Source organism: Hemicordylus capensis, chromosome 4 (assembly GCF_027244095.1).
Source record: "Hemicordylus capensis ecotype Gifberg chromosome 4, rHemCap1.1.pri, whole genome shotgun sequence".
NCBI lineage: Eukaryota > Metazoa > Chordata > Lepidosauria > Squamata > Cordylidae > Hemicordylus > Hemicordylus capensis.
Window position 1 is genome coordinate 185,049,193 of NC_069660.1, and position 21,581 is coordinate 185,070,773.

At 42.3% G+C, this 21,581-nt stretch overlaps 1 protein-coding gene across 6 annotated transcripts in view; it reads right to left on the minus strand.

Moving 5' to 3' along the window:
• CTNND2 (catenin delta 2) overlaps positions 1-21,581 on the minus strand; it is a 924,887-nt gene that overhangs the window by 437,735 nt on the left and 465,571 nt on the right. For all 6 annotated transcript variants that reach the window (XM_053242882.1, XM_053242877.1, XM_053242879.1 and 3 more), the window contains one exon: positions 16,987-17,159. In XM_053242882.1, the coding sequence (XP_053098857.1) occupies positions 16,987-17,159 (173 nt within the window). The remainder of the gene's footprint in view (positions 1-16,986; positions 17,160-21,581) is intronic.

Consider the following 21,581-nt stretch of genomic DNA (forward strand, 5'->3'; position numbering starts at 1 on the left):
ACCTCCATGACAGGAGAGATGTGGAAGTTCTAATCTTGGCGTTTGCACATATTGTTTCTCTGCAACATTGTGATATCCAAAGCTGCCCTCAAAATGGGGCATAGCATATTCTAGGAGATTCTGCAGCACATTCAACTGCTACTGGTCTAGTAAGTTACTTCCATTGTAGCAGGCTTAGTCAAAATTAACACTTTGGTCATTTTGTATTTCCTTTCTTTATGGTAAAATAGTTCCATGTTCTCTAGGCCCTAGTCAGCTGTACATCTGTAGCCATACCAACATAATACACTCTAAACAGACTTAATACAACCAGCTACTATGTGGGTGGGAGCACAGCGCTTGGACAAGAATGGCTCAGCCCAGTTTGCTGTCATTGTGACCATCTGGAGTTACTATTGGTGATTAATGTGAGTTTCCCTCAGTAGATTTTGTACCACAAAGATGAGATTCAGAGAAAGCACAATTGCTCCTTGCCAGCCCTCTTCTCCATAATGTCCATCTGCAGGCTCTGAGACACCTTTATGCTTCAGACATTTTATTGTGGTAGAATGGCAAATGTAATTCCACAGTAGCCATCTGCTGACATGAGGTTTTAACCAATATCTTCAGTTCCTATGCCATTTTGATTTTGGGGGACTACCTTGACAACTTTAATATTGTTCAGTTGTCCTTGTGATTTATTCATTTAAAGAGGGGATGAACCCCCTGAAAAGTCAGAACTTCAATTAATGAGCACCCCAGTCACTCTTGTCCCCATCAGCAGATCTGGAATATTTAAAAGTTCATGGCAAACTCTCTGGCACTTAATAGGGTACAAAAACTAGGATCAATAACATTTTTGTAGTATACATGCACATACTACATACCCCACCCATGTTGTGTGTGAGTATATGAAAAATGAACTAGCAACTAGAAAGTGGCAAGAAGCACTGAATTTTTATAAACCTGCTGTGGAGAAAGGCAGAATGTTTAGGATCTAAGCCAAAAGAGTCTGCTATGGGTATACTACTGAAAATGGCACCACTATGGTGCGTTCTTCCTCCCCCACCCCCGCTGTAACCAGATAAGCATTTACCATGTAACACAATGCCATCACATGGGCTTCACCATCCCTGCTGCAAATTGTTGGTGCACTAGATGCTGACAGGGATGGGAAAATTCACAATGTGTTAGCATTTTGTTTTGCAGTAGTATTCCTAAAAGTGCAGGGAGGGTGGTGGTCCTGCAACAATCTGTACTGCGACATGTGAAGGATGTAATGTCTGATGCAGGATCCTTATTTCACTTTTCTCTGCATTTATATGTCTATTCTATTTCTTACCCGCCTGTGACACTCTCCCTCTGTATTTCTGCTCCCATCATGTCTCATATGGGAACTTTGTCACCAACATCTCTACATCCATCTTTACCTGGAAGTAAATCCTATTGACTTCAAGGAGGCTTGCTTTCAAGGAGGCCTAACTAAGGCTATGGCCCTAAGTATCCTTAGGATCACAGCCTTAGGCTGCAATCTTATCTTCATTAGGAGTAAACCTCCCTGAACTCAGTGTGATTTACTTATGAGTTCACCTTAAGTGGCACAGTGGGGAACTGCTTGACTAACAAGCAGAAAGTTGCTGGTTCAAATCAAATCCCCACTGGTACTATATCAGGCAGCAGCAATATAGGAAGATGCTGAAAGGCAGCATCTGCGCAGGAGGAGGCAATAGTAAACCCCTCCTGTATTCTACCAAAGAAAACTAGAGAGTTCTGTAGGTGCCAGGAGTCAAAATCAACTTGACGGCACACATTACTTTACTAACATACTTAGGGTCATACTTTGCAGATGGGGCTATACCTCAGTGGCAAAGCATCTGCTTTGAATACCGAAGGTCCCAGGTTCAAGCCTCGGCATCTCCAGGTAGAGCTGGAAAGACTCCTGCCTGAAACCTTGGAGAGCCACTATGAATCAGTGTAGACAATATGAGGTAGATGGATCAATGGCCTGACTTGGGATAAGTCATCTTTCTCTGATCACATTCCATCTCTCACTATTCTCTACTGATTATGTTACCTCTTTTGAGCTCCAGCTGTTTACTGGCCCCCATCCTATCCCAAGGAACGCATAGCTGAGCCTCTAATCTTTCCAAGATGGTAAAGTGGATTACAGGTGCAATCTCAAAAATACATTCCAATCCTGATGGTTCTTTATTTAGGAAGAGGGGTCTTTAGGATATCTATTTTGCAAATGGAACTTTGTTTAGTTCAATAGCTTTAGAAATGAACTTTGAGTCACCCTAATTTTAGAACTCCTCCCAACTCAAGAGAGAAAAACATTTTGCTCAAACCCCAAGCTGAATACCTTTTTTAATGACACATTTGTCAAACAAGCTGAAAGCAAGGTTCTATTTATGGCAATAGAAGGGTCAATTCCAAATTAAAGAACTACATTCTAGGTCATCAGCAGATGAAGAATTGATATTACCAAGTTAATCTTATAACAGTTTTCATTTTTTGGATTGTAAATTAACTGATGTTATGTATAGCTATGAGGTGGTTCAGGGAAACAAAATGAATCAGGCTTATTTTGGGAGTTGTTGTGGCTTAATCTTTAAAGTTATAACCTGCAGTTTAGACCAATAAAAGGATGTGCAAAGCATAGTCAGATTGTCATTTCTATTAATGGACTCCTTTGGTAACATAGCTATGCATGAAAACTAGTCATTACTGTATTAGTGCCTTAGTTTTGGCCACATCAAGACAGAATGTGTTTTAATCTTTTACTTTAAATTTGGAATTTTGTTCTTGTTATGTTAATTGAAAATGAATAAGTAAATTCTGATTTGCTAACTGCTGGTTAAAGGATGGTAATTTTAATAAAGATTTCTCTTTTTGTGTTAATGAACTGTATGTTATATTTCTCTTTCTTTGTTCATTTGAATATATGATAAACTTCCTGCTTATAAGGAATAATCCTGTCTTCAATGTTAATGCCTATATGGTTATTAATGTCCTTGAATGCTAGTAAAATCATTAACTTCTAAATTGATCTGAATGGCCTGATTGTTGATGATAGCTATTGAGATACTAGGGACTGGATATGTATGGATTCTGGAGGAGAGGTCTCCAGTGCTCTCAAAAAGTTGCAAACATCTAGCTTGCTGAAAGCATTTTGGCTATAGAGTCAACTCTATAACTCTGTTTCACATGTAACTAGAGAAAAAGTGGTGGTCTGAATCTACTGTATTAGATCATTGTTGACTTCTGATTTCTTATTAAAGTTTGTAATGGACACATTCAGATTTTTTTTTTTTTAGAACAAGAAGCATCTTTGCAGAGCCTGGGTTGAAGTAGAAGGGGAAACACCTTTTGTGAACATATTTGGCAGTGTCTAAAAGCACAAACTCTTTCACTGAATTTTTTTTTAATGACCACTTTGAAAAGAGCTGAAAGTGTTTGCCTGTTCAGAAAGCATTGCTGTCACTCTGAATTGGCCAGATTTGTCTTCAGTGATGCCAGATCACAGTCAAATCCAACTGGCTCAATAGTGTTGTGATTTCATTCCGTTCACTATGTGATTCCCAGTTGGCTGAGATCACCATGGGACTAACTAAGAAGGAAGATGATGCAGTAATTTAAATAAAAAGATGGTGCCAAAGCTGCAGATGACAGAGGAAAAAATGACAGTGAACAAGATTGGGGGGAAATGGTTAACAGTCTCAGAATTTAGGGGCTTTTCAGGAAATATTCCCCACCTCCATGCTGAAAGTATTATTTTTAATCTGAACATTAATAGGGATAACATTTGGTGCATCCCTATGCAAAACCTGTTACTGGATCTGGTCATTACCCTTTGTTAAACAACCAAATTCAATTTCCTTTCATTCTTTCTCTAAAGAGCTGAGCCACTGAGACAAGAACTGGGAGGTGGGAAAGGACAGAGTGTATAGAATTATGGAAAGTTTGGGCTGCGTTTACACAATCATGGGGATCTGGGTTAAAGAATTAACCAGATTGATGAGCCCTGTGGAGCTGGTAGTGAGAACACAGATTTCCTGGGCAACCCTGGTCAAACCACTGTGGTTAAACCACATTTAACCAGGATAAATAACCAGGATCTGATCATGGTTATCATGGAAATTCTGGGTCTTCACAATTAGCTCCACAGGGCTCAGCAATCGTGGCTAACTCTTTAAACTGGAGGGCTGTGGGCCACCTCCAGCCTCAAAGGCAGGATGCCTCTGAGTACCAGTTGCAGGGGAGTAATGGCAGGAGAGAGGGCACGCCTTCAACTCCTGTCTGTGGCTTCCAGCGGCATCTGGTGGGCCACTGTGCGAAACAGGATGTTGGACTAGATGGGTCTTGGGCCTGATCCAGCAGGGCTGTTCTTATGTTCTTAAACTGGATCACCATGGCTGTAGTAGCAGCAGTAAGGTTTTTTTTTTGTTTTTTTATTAGAAATTTCGTGAATACCGCTTCCTCCAAAGAATCTAGGTGGTGAACAATAACAATAGCAATCATTAAAAAAAATTAAAGGGCAAAAGCCTGGCAAAAATGGTAAGTCTTGAGAAGGGCCTTAAAAGCCACTAAGGAGGGGGCTGAAAGAATCTGGGGGGAAAGGGTGTTCCAAAGAAGAACTATTATGATCACTGAACAGCACACAGAGACCAATTTCAGTTGCACTGGGGATTCCTCCATCAGATGGGTGTTCAATCCACATACAGCCCGAGGAATCACATGATACCCAGTAGCCAGGGTAGAGGTCGAGGCGTAGTTCGGGGAGAGGGGGCCCGTGTTCACCCCTCTCTCCAGAGGCCCTTCAGAATGCGAGAGATCATGAAGAAAATAGGGAGAGATGGAGCTGGGGGCTGCTCAGGATGTTTGAACCCATCTGTTCAATTATCGCTACACCCCTGGTAGGGCTGCGAGAACACCCTTAACCTCAGCTAAAAGCCAAGTTTGTTAAGGAGGTTAGGCAGGTGGGGAGCAGAGTCATCCATGAGGATCCCACTGCTTCTCACAGCCAGCCTAATCCTGTTTGAGGCTAGGCAGGGATAGGCTGGTCATGAGAACAGCCTCACACATAGAACAGTTTCACAGTAGGCCTACACAATGGGAGCCTTGACTGTGTGAATGCAGTCTTGGAGAGAGTGAACACAAACAGTGAGCCCTTTCTCACGAGCAGTGTGAAAGGGCTACAGGGTTTGTGAGGAGGAAGCCTTAAAGAGCTTACCTCCCTGCAGATGATCATTCTGCCTTCCCTGCATGGGTGGATTGCTCGCCCAGATGAGCACCAGCTGCTGCTGGCAGCTTCGAGAGTCATGGTACCAGGATGCATTGCCCTGCCCCCTGGAGCTCCAATAATGCACCATGTGAGTCATGCACCTCATTTAAATGGGAGGCTTCATAGGTGGGTTTGCCGCCGTGGTGCTGCTGGGACCGGCCTGACACATGCACATGCAAAAGTGGGCTGTGCTCCCTTAGCCTGGTTTTGCATGCATGTGTGAAAAGCTTCATATTCTTTCTCATATAATAGTAAGAATTGAAGTCACTCACTGAAGTTGATCTGCAGTAGATTCAGGACAAAATCAATGCATAATGCAGCAGGGAATTAACTTGCCCAGGGAGCAAGAGGTTGCTGGTTCGAATCTCCACTGGTATGTTTCCCAGACTATGGGAAACACCTGTATCGGGCAGCAATGATATAGGAAGATGCTGAAAGGCATCATCTCATACTGCACAGGAGATGGCAATGGTAAACTCTTCCTGTATTCTACCAAAGACAACCACAGGGCTCTGTGGGCGCCAGGAGTTGACACCAATGAGATGGCACACTTTACCTTTAATTGACTTACAGAATTAATTACCACAAGATGTGGCAACAACTGTCAGCTTAGATAGGCCTGAAAGAGGATTAGGCAAATTCCTATAGGGTAGGTCTATCAGCACCTGTTCATCATGATAAGTAACAGAAATTCTATGTATAATGTTAGTACCTCAGTTTAGCAAATACTAGGGACAAACACTGGGGAATGTCCATCACCTTTGTACTCCTACTTATGAACTTCCAGATGCATCTGGCTGGCAGCTATTGAAAACATTTGCTAGACCAGATGGTTCTTGATTTGATTTAATAAGTCTTTGGGGGTTTTTTGTTTATGTTTCTACAATTTCAGGGGGGGAAATATGCCTCAGGTAGATCTGAGAAGCAGAAAATATTTGCTCAAATGGTTAAATATTTATTTTAAAAATCATAGCAAATGAAAATAGCTGTGTATAATGGAAAGTGTTAAGCAGCTTTAACTGGAGATTTCAGTCTTCTACTATGCTTATAAGTAAAATCTCTAGGCAATACAGTGTGTGCCTTGATGTAGATAACTGGATCAGTTTACCAGTGATAAAATGTGTCAGTCATTTAATTCCTCAGGAGCAAAATAAATGCGAGATTTTAGATGTCATGCTGTGGTCGTACAATTACTACTCCTGTTACCAGCCTTTCTATAATAAACTGCATTATGTCCTAAGAATTAATATAGTCTCTCACAGTATCTGTGAACAGTGTGAAGTAGATAAGCTGAAAGCTTGTTTAACATTTGTGTGCATTCTACCATACATATATTATATTTTTCTCCATGCCATTATATAGGATACAGCTGTGTTTTAAGAAAGATTACAAAACCACTCTATAAATCAAGTTATATATGTACACATTCTGCAAAAGGGCTAATCCCATTTCAATTTAGGTCAGAAGCAAAATTCCCATGATCTTTAACAGAAGCAGAAAAGGACATTGAGATTCCTTATCAGTATGTTTGAAGCTTTCCCTGATGTGCTGGGACACAGGAGAGGTCTGGCAATAGGAAGATATGGTTTCTCACATTTGTGCCAAGCAAGAGATACTGTCATAACTAGATACAATTTTCAAAGATGTAAGCAATTTATACTCCAAAGATAGCTGGCATTTTAATATGATGATAAAATTAAATCCCACACCTACAGCACTCCTAAGTACCACAATTTCACTATAGTTCATGTCTTGGCTATTGTAGGGAGGTGGTTATGTGGGAATTTAAGATCACATTTCAAAATGAATGCATCTACCTACAGCAATACAAAAAACATTGCGGGCGAGGGGCGGGATCCTGAAGTGGTTTATTTACTCTTTAAAAAGGCAAATAGATATCTTTAAATGTGCAATATTAGACTAGGAGGTTATTTTTATTTTCAGTTTTCTTAATTATGTGATGTTGATGAGATGTCACATGCAGTAGAAGAGCCAACTGTGCAATTAGCTAATTAGCCATTAGTGGCAGGTACAGCAGAATAAACAAACTCCTATCCTGAAAGTCATCCTGGACTAGAAGCAGATGCTGGTCAACAGTCAGAGATGAGTAAAATTATAGTGGTATATTTGCTAATAGAAGCTATCCAAGAATACAAGTGTCATATGAGCCCCTGGTGGCGCAGTGGTAAAACTGCCGCCCTGTAACCAGAAGGTTACAAGTTCGATCCTGACCAGGGGCTCAAGGTTGACTCAGCCTTCCATCCTTCCGAGGTCGGTAAAATGAGTACCCAGAATGTTGGGGGCAATATGCTAAATCATTGTAAACCGCTTAGAGAGCTCCGGCTATAGAGCGGTATATAAATGTAAGTGCTATTGCTGTAAGTGCTATACCACCCTGAGTCATTTTGGAAGGGCGGTATAGAAATCAAATAAATAAATAAATAATACAAAAGCAGGGGCATAGGAAGCTCGCTGGTGGTCAAGGGAAAATGTCCTGCCAGAAACCCCCACCCCACTGCAAATTGGTGTGTGTGTGGGGGGGTGCACGCGCGCATGACCACACCCCCATGTCAATGACAGGCACAGGGGTGTGGCTAGTATTGGGAGTGGGGCCACTCAGCCCCACTCCCCATTCTCCCCAGTTTGTGCTTCATTCCAGTGCTGCTTGGGAGCTCCTTTTCTCTGCCATGTGAGACAGAGAAAGTGCTACCAGTCAGCGCTGGAACAAAGTACTGAGTGGGGAAAAGCAGGAGTGGGGCTAAGCAGCCCCACTCCTGATACTGGCCACCACCACCCCCAATTTGATGTTGATTCAGGGGATGTGGCCACTACCAGGAAGAGGGGCTGCTCAGACCTTCTCCTGATCTTTCCCAGTCAGCGCTTCATTCTATCACTAACTGACTGGAGGTTTATTTCTAGGGATGTGCACGAACCGGTTCGGAGGCCCTTTTATGGGCCTCTGAACCAGTCTGAACATCTGGCAATTCGGCCAGTTCAAAGGTGGGGGGGTTATCTTTAAGGACGGGGGAGGGTGCTCTTACCCCTCCTGCCACGTTTTCACTATTTATTTCTCTGCCTCACTTGAAGCGAAGCAGGGAAAGAAGCCCTCAATCAGCCATAGGTGAAACAAACCAGGAGCTGGGCAGGAGGGGGCATACCTCACACTCCCATTTGCCTTTTGGAAAGCACTTCATTCTCTGGCTGGGTGTGGGAAGGGGCAAAGAGGTGCCTTGGCAGCCCCCAGATCCTAGTGGACTAGGGACACTTGCCCCACTTGCTCCATTGTCCTTATGCTCCTGCACAAATGGCATAAAATAGATAGTGAGAGGATTCAGGCAAGACAAAAAAAGTACTTCTTCACACACCACACTATTTATGGAATTCATTGTCTCAGTTGGTCTCAGCTGGAAGGCTACTCAGTGAAGAGCAGACACAGCTGAGAAGGTGAGCAAGCTTTTATAAACATCTAGCCTTTCCCCCTTCAAACAAACTAACAGGAAGAGGGGAGATTTTCAGGGGCTGTTTCTCTTTAAGGGGTAGGTCTTAGTGTGTGTGTGTGTGTGTGTGTGTGTGTGTGTGTGTGTGTGTGTTATTTGATAGGGTTAAAATTGTCTCAGGGCTAGGAATGACTAGGGCTACCAAACTCCAGTGTTTTACTTTGTCACTGCCTGACAAAGGGGATGGGGTCAGCTAGGGCTCACATCCTTTGTCTCACATCCTGTGTCTCAGTTGGAAGGCTACTCTACATAAGAGGTGAAGGCCCGAGAGCATAGCGAACAGGGATAGCAAACAGGATGTAGGAGTTTTGCAGGAATTTAGCGGGAAGTGTGCGGGAGAGCCTGGAACAAACCCCTATGATCACAAGGAGCCTGGTGGAGAAGAGAACATAAGTACAAATCCCTCCCTCATATTCTTGGGAAAGACTGTTGGACAGATAAATAGCTGACCATTACAGCTGGGACCTATCCTTCTAATAAACTAATAAAAAGATAATAAACTACTTCTAATAAACTATCTCTAAATACTGTAAACAGCCACAAAAACAGTATGAAGATAGAAAATCAGCAGGGGAAGGGGCACTTCCCAGTGTATTGCACAGAGTGCCACATATATGACTATTTGCCCCATGGGCAGAAGTCATGGGTGTGTGCTCGGTGCAAGGAGCTCCTGGCGCTCAGGGAACGAATTCCTTCCCTTGAGACCAAGGTGACGGATCTGGAGAAGCTCAGAGAGACAGAGAGGAATGTGGACGAGACATTCAGGGATGTGACAGAGGCATCCCACTCCAGGGATGGTAGCTCCTCTGTCAGGGAGAATGACGGTCTTGGGCAAGGAGGACATCGGTCTGAAATGCTCCGTTCGAAGGGACCCCTTCCATGGATGATGAGCCCACATCCTCTCGCACAGGGGATACTCCTCTGGGAGGTGGGGGCCTCCTTGTAGTGGGTGACCCGCGGGTTTGTGACCCGCGTGTTGACTGCACAGTGACTTGCCTGCCTGGTGCGAAGGTTGCGGACATCACACAGCATCTAGACAGGCTCTTAGACAGTGCTGGGGAGGCGACAGCTGTTGTGGTGTATGTCGGCACCAACGATGTGGGGATATGTAATCGGGAGGTCCTAGAAGCCAAATTTAGGCTGATAGGTAGTGTATTGAAGTCCAGGACCCCCAAGGTAGAATTATCAGAAATGCTACCTGTTCCACATGCAGGTACAATGAGACAGGCAGAGCTGAGGGGTTTCAATGCGTGGATGAGACGTTGGTGCTGGGAGGAGGGGTTTAGATTTGTTAGGCACTGGGATACATTTTGGGGAAAGTAAGGCCTGTACAAAATGGACGGGCTCCACTTGAACCAAGATGGAACCAGACTGCTGGCACTTAAAATTAAAAAGGTTGCAGAGCAGCTTTTAAAATGACACCTGGGGAACAGCTGATGGGAGCTGGGCAGTATCCTGTGTGGCAAAAGCCATCCTTTAAAGTGTGAGGGTGCAAAGAATTCAGATAAAATAGAAGGGGACAGAGCAGAGCCACATAAAGAGCAGATGGGAGCCGGTGCCAGCGGGTCAAAGAGTCAAAAGAAAGATAGCATACATCCAGTGAGAGATTCACCATATAGCTGCTTATATGCCAATGCCAGAAGCCTCCAAGGCAAGATGGGTGAGCTGGAGTGTTTGGTTGCTAATGCAGAAATAGATATAGTGGACATAACAGAAACATGGTGGAACAGTGAGAACCAGTGGGAGACTGTTATCCCTGGGTATAAACTCTATAGAAAGGACAGGGAGGAGCACCTTGGAGGAGGGGTAGCAATGTATGTTAAAGACGGGATAGAATCTAACAAGCTAGAAAACCTAGGTGGACTGGAGTCCTCCACAGAAACCTTGTGGGTGACTATACAAGGCCAGAAAGGGAATGTGCTACTGGGGACGTGCTATCGCCCTCCGGATCAAAATGCTGACAGTGACTGGGAGTTGCAGGAGGAAATCAGAGAGGCGTCAAGGAGAGGCAGGGCTGTAATTATGGGTGATTTCAATTACCCACACATAGACTGGGTAAATTCACATTCAGGTCAGGACAAAGAGGTCAAATTTCTAGATACACTAAATGACTGTGCCCTAGAACAGTTGGTCATGGAACCAACCAGCTAGAAGGCGACCTTGGACCTAACTCTGAGTGACACCCAGGACCTGGTGTGTGATGTCAGTGTCATTGACCCTTTAGGGAACAGTGACCACAGTGCCATCAAATTCAGCATACATGCAGGGAGAGAATCACCAAGGACATCTAACACGGACATTTTGAATTTCAGAAGAGGAAACTTCTCCAAAATAAGGAGTATGGTGAAAAGAAAGCTGAAAGGGAAAATCAGGAGTCACTTCGCTCCAGAATGCATGTAGTTTACTCAAAACCACAGTACTAGAAGCCCAGTTAGATTACCCCAAAGGAGGAAAGGTACCACTAAGTCCAGGAGGATGCCAGCACGGCTAACAGGTACCATCAAGGAAGCCATAAAAGGGAAGAAAACTTCCTTCCGAAATTGGAAGGCCTGTCCAAATGAAGAGAACAGAAAGGAACACAAACTCTGGCCAAAGAAATGCAAGGCGACAATAAGGGAGGCAAAAAAAGAGTTTGAGGAACATTTAGGCAAAAGTATCAAGGGGAATAACAAAAACTTCTTTAACTACATCAGAAGCAGAAAACCTGCCAGGGAGGCAGTTGGACGATTAGACAATGAGGGAGTGAAAGGGATTATTAAGGAGGATATGGAGGTTGCAGAGAAGCTGAATGAGTTCTTTGCGTCTGTCTTCACAGCAGAGGATACTGAGTATATACCTGTTCCTGAACCAGGCTTTTTAGGGATGGAGGCTAGAGAGCTGAGTCAGATAGAAGTGACAAGAGATGATGTTCTAAACTGTCTGGAAAAACTGAAAGCTAACAAATCACCAGGGCCGGATGGCATCCATCCAAGAGTCCTCAAAGAACTCAAATGTGAAATTGCCAACCTCCTTGCTAAAATATATAACTTATCCCTGAAATTGAGCTCTGTACCAGAGGACTGGAGAGTAGCAAATGTAACACTGATTTTCAAAAAGGGATCCAGGGGCGATCCGGGAAATTACAGGCCGGTTAGCCTAATGTCCGTTCCAGGCAAATTGATGGAAAGCATCCTCAAGGATAAAATTGTAAAGCACCTAGAAGAACAGGCCTTGCTGGGAGTGAGCCAGCATGGCTTCTGCAAAGGGAAATCTTGCCTCATGAACATTTTGGAGTTCTTTGAGAGTGTCAGCAAGTGTGTGGATCAATGTGATCCAGTTGACATAGTATACCTGGACTTCCAAAAAGCTTTTGACAAAGTTCCTCATCAAAGACTCCTGAGGAAACTTAGCAGTCATGGGATAAAGGGACAAGTACATGTGTAGATTGCTAACTGGTCTAAAGACAAGAAACAGAGGGTCGGTATAAATGGAAAGTTTTCACAATGGAGGGAAGTAAGAAGTGGGGTCCCCTGGGGATCTGTACTGGGACCGGTGCTTCTTAATTTATTCATAAATGATCTAGAAGCAGGGGTAAGCATTGAGGTGGCCAAATTTGCAGATGATAACAAACTCTTCCGGGTAGTAAAATCCAAAATGGATTGTGAGGAGCTCCAAAAGGATCTCTCCAGACTGAGGGAGTGGGCAACAAAGTGGCAAATGCAGTTCAATGTTAGCAAGTGTAGGTGATGCACATTGGGATGAAAACCCAAACTTCAAGTATATGCTGATGGGATCTGAGCTGTCTGTGACTGACCAGGAGAGGGATCTTGGGGTCGTGGTGGACAGTTCGTTGAAAATGTAGACTCAATGTGCGGCAGCTGTGAAAAAGGCAAATTCCATGCTAGGGATCATTAGGAAGGGGACTGAAAATAAAATGGCTAATATTATAATGGCCTTATACAATACTTTGGTGCGACCACACTTGGAGTACTGTGTACAGTTCTGGTCACCACATCTTAAAAAGGATATTGTAGAACTGGAAAAGGTACAGAAGAGGGCAACCAAGATGATCAGGGGCCTAGAGCACCTTTCTTATGAGGCAAGACTACAACACCTGGGGCTTTTTAGTTTAGAAAAAAGGCGACTGCAGGCAGACATGATAGAGGTCTATAAAATCATGCATGGTGTGGAGAAAGTGGAGAGAGAGAAATCCTTTTCCCTCTCACACAACACTAGAACCAGGGGTCACTCCATGAAATTGATTGCCAGGAGGTCTAGGACCAACTAACAGAAGTACTTTTTCACACAACGCGTGATCCACTTGTGGAACTCTGCCACAGGATGTGGTGACAGCTAACAGCCTGGATGGCTTTAAAAGGGGTTTGGACGACTTCATGGAGGAGAGGTCTATCAATGGCTACCAGTCGGAGGGTTGTGGGCTTACTTTTATGCTTTGTTTTTGGGCTCCAGGGACGCATCTGGTGGGCCATTGTGTGGTCTCATCCAGCATGGCTCTTATGAATCTTAGCAATGTGAATGTTTTGTATGACTAGTCATATGGTTTTCAGTACCTTCCAGGGACTGATTCTGTTCAAATGACTTTACTTCAATAATCCTCCAAGGAGCCACAGAGACTATGCAGCATTGATACACCCATAATTAAACTCGAGGAGGAGGAGGAAACCTCCACAAATATAATTTCATGTTTTGTGCTTTATGTTGTGTTTTACTAATGAATTGTGGGGCTTTACTATTTACACCACTGAATGAACTCAATATTATATGTATCTTTATATGACACAGCTGTAGCGTCCCATTTAGATTCATTTGCCTTGCATATAGTGATGTCTTTGTGAGTTTAAATGTAATTCACTTTATTTGCAAGAGGCCTACAAACAGTCTTTGCTATGTAGCTATGTGAGCAGCTGCAACCTTTGGATCTGAACATGGCCAGCAGCAGATTGTTCTGGGTCCAGGGGTAAAGCATTCTGCTGGGCCCTGGATTCCCCCATTGTGCACTAGTAACATCAGCTCATCCCACTGTTTTTGCAAGCATTATTTGTAACTACTGAAAAACCTTTGAACATTTTTTAGAATATTTGCAAGAAAAATTTGCAATATCAAAGTGACAATTTTTCTTTCTGTTGGCCCGCAAACCTGAAATGACAGTTCTGAGCATGTTTAGAATCACAGTTTCTTGCTGGAATCAAGGGATTTGTAGTTAATTTTGTTCAGAAAAGATTACGAGCTCCTTGATCTAGCAGAAAATGACTATTCTGAACATGCTCAGAGCTGTCATTTCAAGTCATCAGAAGTCATCTTCTCCCTGGCAGTTAGGAGGGCCCTCTTCTGCTTCTGACACTCCCCTCACAATGGACAGTGGCTTTTGTTTTTAATGACCCATTCTGAAGGTCAGTCCAGACATGCATCTGGATTGACTTGAAATGGGTCACCATTTTTAAAGTGTGAGTGGGTGTGGGTGTCACATTTAAGTCCCCCTAATTAGAGTATTCACCCCATCCCTGGAAAGGGATTAGAGAGTAAAGGTTTGCACAACTTTTTACAAAATATAAAAATAGAATACAAACATGTGCTAAAATGTTCACATGGGAATCTGTGTGAGCAGGACTGCTCGATTCATGATAATGTTGAGGAAAGTCCCCTTTGAGCAAACATGTTGAATTTGCAGAGGTTTCTTCAACACTGAAGACTGATGCGGCAATCCTACTAACACGGTGTGAACACAAACACCCCTGGGATATGATATTTAGGAAAATACAGACACTTACATCAGGTTTGTTATTTTAATTGGATTCTAGTACAAAACTGTGTGATGCTTCTATTCCTTTCTTAAATGATTAGCATAACACATCAACACTTTTGCAAGATGGAAGATGTGAAAGAGTTTGAACTCTACCTTGGAGACTGCAGTAAAGCTATCATGAACATTTTCAAAACAGATGGGCGGCGATCTGCATTTTAGAAGCTAATTTGAATTAAAGCTCCAGAAACTTATATAATATTCCTCCCTTGGTTTACTTGTAACAATTGCAAGGCAACCAATTAAGCTAAACAAAAACTAGCGCACTTTTATTTCAAAGTATCTCAGATCCTTTGGAATATAGATCCAAAATATTCCAAACACAAAAACACACTGATCACCAGAATTATGCTCATGCCAACCAAGACTAGTATATATTTCTCAAGGGCGAGTTTTATTCTGCCAACATATTTTCAACCTTTTTACACCATTACAATTTTAATAACGAATATTGCATCTTAAAACAAATGAACAAATAAAAAGAGCTTGCACGAATGCCATGAACTTCAGTGATTTTCTATGGCTGGGTTCACTCAATCAAAATAATCCTGGTTAAAAAAAAATGATTAAAAAGTTAATCAAGATTAGTGAGTGCTGTGAAATTGACTATATGTATCCAGAATTCCAGGGCACTGGAGTAGTTAGGGGAGGGTGGGCGTGTGTTCATCCCTCTCTCTGACAGCAGACTGTACACACTGCCTCTACCTGCCTGCCCATAGCCCCATCCATGGCAGCATGCACTTGGTGCACACACCACCATTGCCTCTGACACTACCGAGGCAGTCTCCTGGATTATAGAAAGAGTGCTGCACATTCACTGCTAGCATTGCCTCTCGCTGCCCACTTCACCTCCTGCAGGCTCCCAGGAGCCTGAGCTTTTCCAGAAGGGCGGTATAAAAACTGACTGACTGACTGACTGACTGACTAAATAAGTAAGTAAGTAAGTAAGAAAGCCCTGAACGGAAGTTTCCACCCAGCCTGGGACTGGTTGAAAATGGGGGGTTTTCAAGCACAGTCCTCCATTTGGATCCAGTTCTGGGCTGGGGGGAAGGAGAAAGCTCCCATTCTGGGCTTTCTGTTTCCCACAACCCAGGAGCCTGGGTTGCTGGTGGGAGCTGGAGCAGGCGACAAGAGGCAGCAGGTGGTGGGCAATTGGGCAGTGAGCAGGTGGCAGCAGCAGGAGTGACCAGCTGGCCAATTAGGGAGGGAGGTGAGAGGCGACTCTCTAATGCTGGACAGCTTATGTCTTTTGAGCATGCCCATCCAATTATAACTCAACCACTGTTTCAGGGCAATCCTGGTCAAACCGCTCAGCATTTAACCAGGACAGATAACCAGATCCTAGTTATCTATCCTGGTTAAATGCTGCCTAACCAGAGCAGTTTGACCAGGATTGCCCTTAAATTTTGGGATCTCACAATGTGCTCCATAGGGCTCACTAATCCTGATTAGTTTTTTTAACCAGGATCCTTGTGATTGAGTGAACCCAGTCTATAAATGCAATGTTGCAGCTACGTGTCCCAAACAGGTGGCAGGGAATATTCCCATCAGATCCAGAAAAAGCAACTGACGTGCAAGATGTAGCATGTTTAAAACCAGCTGCACATGCAATGCACCCATATTCAAATCTGCAGTATATTGCTTCATGCTTCAGAATGTGGAACATGATAAGGGATTAAGTTGCAGAAAACAGATACATATGTTGGTTCAAGTCCACATTGTTAAAATCACCTATGCTATTTTTGGATATGTGCCATGAACACGCACTGATGGCTTGTGAGTTTGTACAAATACCAGTAGAAATAAAAGGTAATGGTTTTACACATGCCTAATTGTCAGAATGCTATGTGAATTCATTTACTATATAACATGCTGAAAATAATAAATGGATTAAAAGCAAAACTGAGAGTTAAATAGTACTCAGGATAAAAATAAAGATTAATAACTGTTCTTCCAAACGACTATGTAAACACATGAATATGCTATTTTACCTTCAATTATTCCTTTAATACCATATTTACCCAAATCAAAGATGACTCTGAATTTAAGACAACCCTCTTAAAAAGTAGAGGTTAAATACAGGTCATACCTGCATTAATACAAAAGGAACAGGACTATGACTTTAAGATGACCTCCTGATTTCTAATATCAAAAAATTGGGTGGGTGGGGGGACTAGTCTTGGATTCAGGTAAATACAGTATTGACTTAACTTTTTAAAAATATTTTGTGTGCAGACACGAACCCTTGAAATTCTATTACTTGTTTTTAACAAAAATCAAGAAAAGAATATTTATAAGGTTTGTTAGATATATAAGCAAAGCCTCTTGTTTTTATGCACTCACACTTGTCAACATCTGTTTCCAAATAGATTATCCTTCAAAATGGCATTTGATATAACTGAGTCAGGCTCCATCTCAAAACATACCTGGCTATAGTTCTGTATAGCAGCTCTGGCTTGATTGCTTCGGGCTGGCAGCTGTGACGTTGCAGTTTCACCAAGGGCAAGGGTCTGGTTGCTATGGTAGCTAGATGAATATTGGAAAGATCCTTCAGGTTTGGAATTGAGCTGAAGTGCACTCTGGGATAGAAGGTTGGGTCCTGTGTTGAAATGGAGTAGACACACGTGTTTTTCATGAGTGATCAACTACATATTATCCTCCCTTTTTGCATCTTGATATTCCAGCACTAAAATAAGGTTATATAATTAAGGTTATATTAATTAATTATAATTAAGGTTATATAATTTTATTACTCAAACAATTATTTTGCCATTCCATTCTACAGAAGTAATCACTACATCATTATTTAATGTTATCCTATTGAACGTAACAAATAAAATACACTCCAAATTGCTGAATAAAAAAGACTACAGGCAAAATGAAATGTTATAAGAAATGTAGGTGCTGCTGAAAACAGCAGCCCTGTAAGTTCCCAGCTCCCCCTCCATGAAATGTACTACCACTTGCCTCAGATTCTGATGTAATTACATTTGTTTCCCCTGTACTCTGAGTAATTATGTTTCCTGGCACCCACCAGCCAATGATACAGAGAAGGGACCGAGAAGTGCACATCCTGAACATGTGACAAATGCAGTGCACATATGATGACATCAGGACAAGATACATATGGAGGGACAGGGGGGACCATGACATGGAGCAGCTCTGTGTACCTTTCAGTATTCTGTTTCATCCTGAAGAGATTGGATGAGGAAGACTGTGTTTTTTAAAAAATCCATATGAACTATGAACTATCTTTAAAAAACCCATCTTTTTATTGACTGGTTGTTTCATACAACATGTCACTTTCAACTGAACTTTCAACCAAAGAACTGAAAGTTCTCCGCAAATTCCAGCACACTTTGGCTAGAGCCAAAGTTCCCTTTTGTGTACCCAAGCCATTCAGGGCAAGCATTGGAATGACTGTAATGTCTTGTAGCTGCTCACACTGCACCTGATGCATCTCCAGAGAGTTATTTAACTTTCAGAAACAGCTTTTTAAATGGTCAAAATAAGAATTCCCTGCACACACCTTGAGACCCCAGTACTGATAACTGACAATTAATGTGTGTACATGATTATATAATACTATGGCCGACATTATGAGGAAAACTACTCAAAGTAATTGTCTGAACAATTCCAATTGGACTATTTTGAGTAATTTTCCTCATCATGTCAGCCTTTGATATAAAGTTAAAGTTTATAGTAGAAATTTAAAGCTTTTCTTTTCTTGTCTAAGAAAAGAAAAGCTTTAAATTTTTACTACCACATCAGACTGAGATCTTTATTTGGCATCAGAAGCTTTTGAAACATGGGTAGTTTATGCACATTTGTAGATCAAAGGTCCCCCCCCACACACACACACAATAAGAAAGCATTATATAGCAATGTGAAGGCACATATTTCTGTAAGGAGTATACTACAGTTCATCAGTTATTCTGGAATATTTCTACACTTGACAGTAAAAATAATTTAATTATTCAGTATAGCAAGGAAGACAGTTCTAGGCAGAAATGGGGAAAAAGAGGAAAAACCAAAGGGGTAGTGAGCTAAAGAAAATCCAAACAGGCATGGGGCAGCTAGTGAAAATTGTTGTCTTTATATTTCCCCCAGCAGACCTTTTTTTTAAAACAGCAGCATAATGTAATCTGAGAATACCTGTGTATTAAGGGCACCAGCAGGCCAAATGAAAACACATGCCAATTCTGTTATTTTTCAAATATAAGCCTAAGAAAATCCACCCATTCAACTCTACTCCCATCTACCCTTGAGGCCAACGTCTCCCTAGAAGTGGCCAGCAGAAAACTCACACTGGTCTAGTTCAAATAATACATCTGAGCTAGCCTCTTATCATGCAGTTAGGGATAAGAATGTGTAAGTCTTCCCAACCCTCCGCGTATATTCTTTTTGAATTGTCGGAGGGGGGAGAGTTTGTTGGAATTGTTCCCTCATACAATCTAAATACTATAGTACTTAGACTGAGTCTGAGGGGGGCAGACTGGATAAACCTTCTCCAAGCTATTAGAAGAAAGGGGGCATTCAAATTCCATCACCTCCCCCTGCAATTCCATAGAGATGAACACACCCAGCCCCAGCCCTGCACCCCACCTCTAGCCTTAGTTACTGCAAGAACAGCTTTCAGCCAGTGATGTGACTATATATTCATTCTGAAAAACTCCAGAATAAAATTAAGTCTCCAAAAAAGAAAACAAATCCTGATTTTTAAAAGGAATCACTGCACCTGTGTCATATACTTTAATGTAAAGAGAGATCAGTTCAATATTAACAATCAATGATGTCAGAATGAAGAAAATAGAATTCTAATGATGCCAGACAATACCATCTGTATCATCCATACCATCCGTATCAACTGACCTCTTTTGGCTTATGTATAGAAAGAAAGTAGAGCTGGCTCCAGATGTTATCCAGTTTGTTGACAGGGACATTAAGGTCTATGTTTAGAAGTTTTTTGTGACAGTACAACTGTCAGTTCTACGTTGAATTAAGTCCAAACACAAGCCATCTGCTTCTAGGTTTTTCTCAATGAGCATCTTAGAGGAGAAACTGACATGAAATCAATGTGTACCTAACCATGCAAAAGTGTCAGTGATGCAGTTCTTTAGACACAGGTAGTAAGGTCCTTGATGATCAACGGTACAGCTGGGATACAAAAAGTCATTTAGGGTCACTCCCCAAAGAGGATTTTATTTTATTTTTCTTTGAACAACCAACTTGCCATGCCAGATGACAAACTGCTTTTTAAAGATTGCATCTATTTAAAAAGCAGTTTGCAATGAGCCATAGAGGGCTTCTATTTTTAAATAATAAATTTAAAGTTCCCTTGCCTCACATAAATAGTTTAGTAATGGTTCTTTTTGGATCCTTCTGAACTACATATGAAACATTATGTATGTATGTATGTATGTATGTATGCATGCATGCATGCATGTATTTATTACTTTTATAAACTGCCCCATCCAAAGGCTCTGGACAGTGTATTATTTCATCAACATCTTCTTGTGCTCTACATGGCCTGGGACTTATCTCAGAGAGTGCCTCCCCATATATAAATCCCTGTGCTTTAGTAGGGAGGGGCCCTTTCTCATTATCACGAGCCAGGACAGGCATGCAGGCATGAAGGAAGGTTTGTTAACCATACCTTCCCCACAGATGAGCAATGTGAAGAGCCTGGGAGTGTGCCCACATGACACGTGGCTGCTCCAGGCAGTATGGAGGTGTAGGATTTGTTGTCCTGGTCCCCAGAAATCCCACAATGCACTGTGTGAGTGTGTGATGCATTGTGGGGGTCCCCCTGGAACTGGCTGGGAGCCCCGCAGTGTCTCAGTGCTGGCTGCAAGCAATGAGACAGGGTTATGGGTGCAAGCGCTCTCTTAACCTCGACTAACTGGCAGGCTTCTTTGTTGAGTTTGCTGCCAAGGTGCTGTCAGGAGCTGGTCGGCTCCCGGCAGTCCTCACAAGCAGCCAAGCCTGGGCTTGGCTGCCTTAGCCCAGTCTTGGCTGCTCATGAGAACAGCCTCAAAGTTCTGCTCTGAACTGTCCCTTGCTCTTTCAAGGGGAACACAACCCCATCCAGAGCTAGTTGAATCACCTATCCCGATTGGCTTTCCTACTGACCAACAGCATCTCCATCTTGCCTGGATTTAACCAGTGGCGTATCGGGGGGAAACAGCGCCCAGGGCAAGGTAGAAAAGGTAAGTGGATCCACATGACCATAAAAGCAAGGTAGGAGAGCTCTCCTCTCCTCCTATCTGTGCTACCAGTTTAGATTTGGGTACAAAACCTAGGTTACCCTGCTTTGAGCAGCCTGGGTTGGAAATATTTTTATGAGTTCACACAATCATGCAAACCAGGGCAGCCTGCCTTCTACCCTGATTTTGATAGTTGTGTATATCAGACCTTAAGATGATCAAGAATATGTTTATATCAATTTTCAACCAAAAAAGAGTCCTCAAAGCAGTTTACATAGCAAAAGGTATGAGATTATGGCTCCTTGTCCAAAAAGGAATCAAAGCCTAAAAGGAAACATAAGGCAGATGATGCCGATGCCAGCAATAACCACTGGGAGGGATGCTATGATGCAGCTGATAGGGGCAGTTGCTGTTCCCTTGATAAATACAAGACAAAGTCACTACTTCCATTATCTCTTTGTCTTGGCCCCTTTCATGTATGTAGATACATACATAGTGATTTACCTTACAGATCATTTATTGAAAGGATTATGAGATAAAGTAGACAAAATGCTTTGAACATGTTCAGTATTCCAGAATTAATGACTCCTGATTTTTTCTTCTCTCCACTTTAAGTATTATTCTTTCTCTCCAATGCTAAACAATGTCCTTTCTTCCTTTCCTATTCAAAGGGATATTCCTATTCCTTTCCCATTTTTAATAAAAGCTAAGGTTGGTTTTTTTTAACTCAGCTAGTAATTACAATGTAACGTCAGGTTATTTACATGATACCATATCGTTACCAGATAGATGCACGATTAATTCAGTCCTCTAAA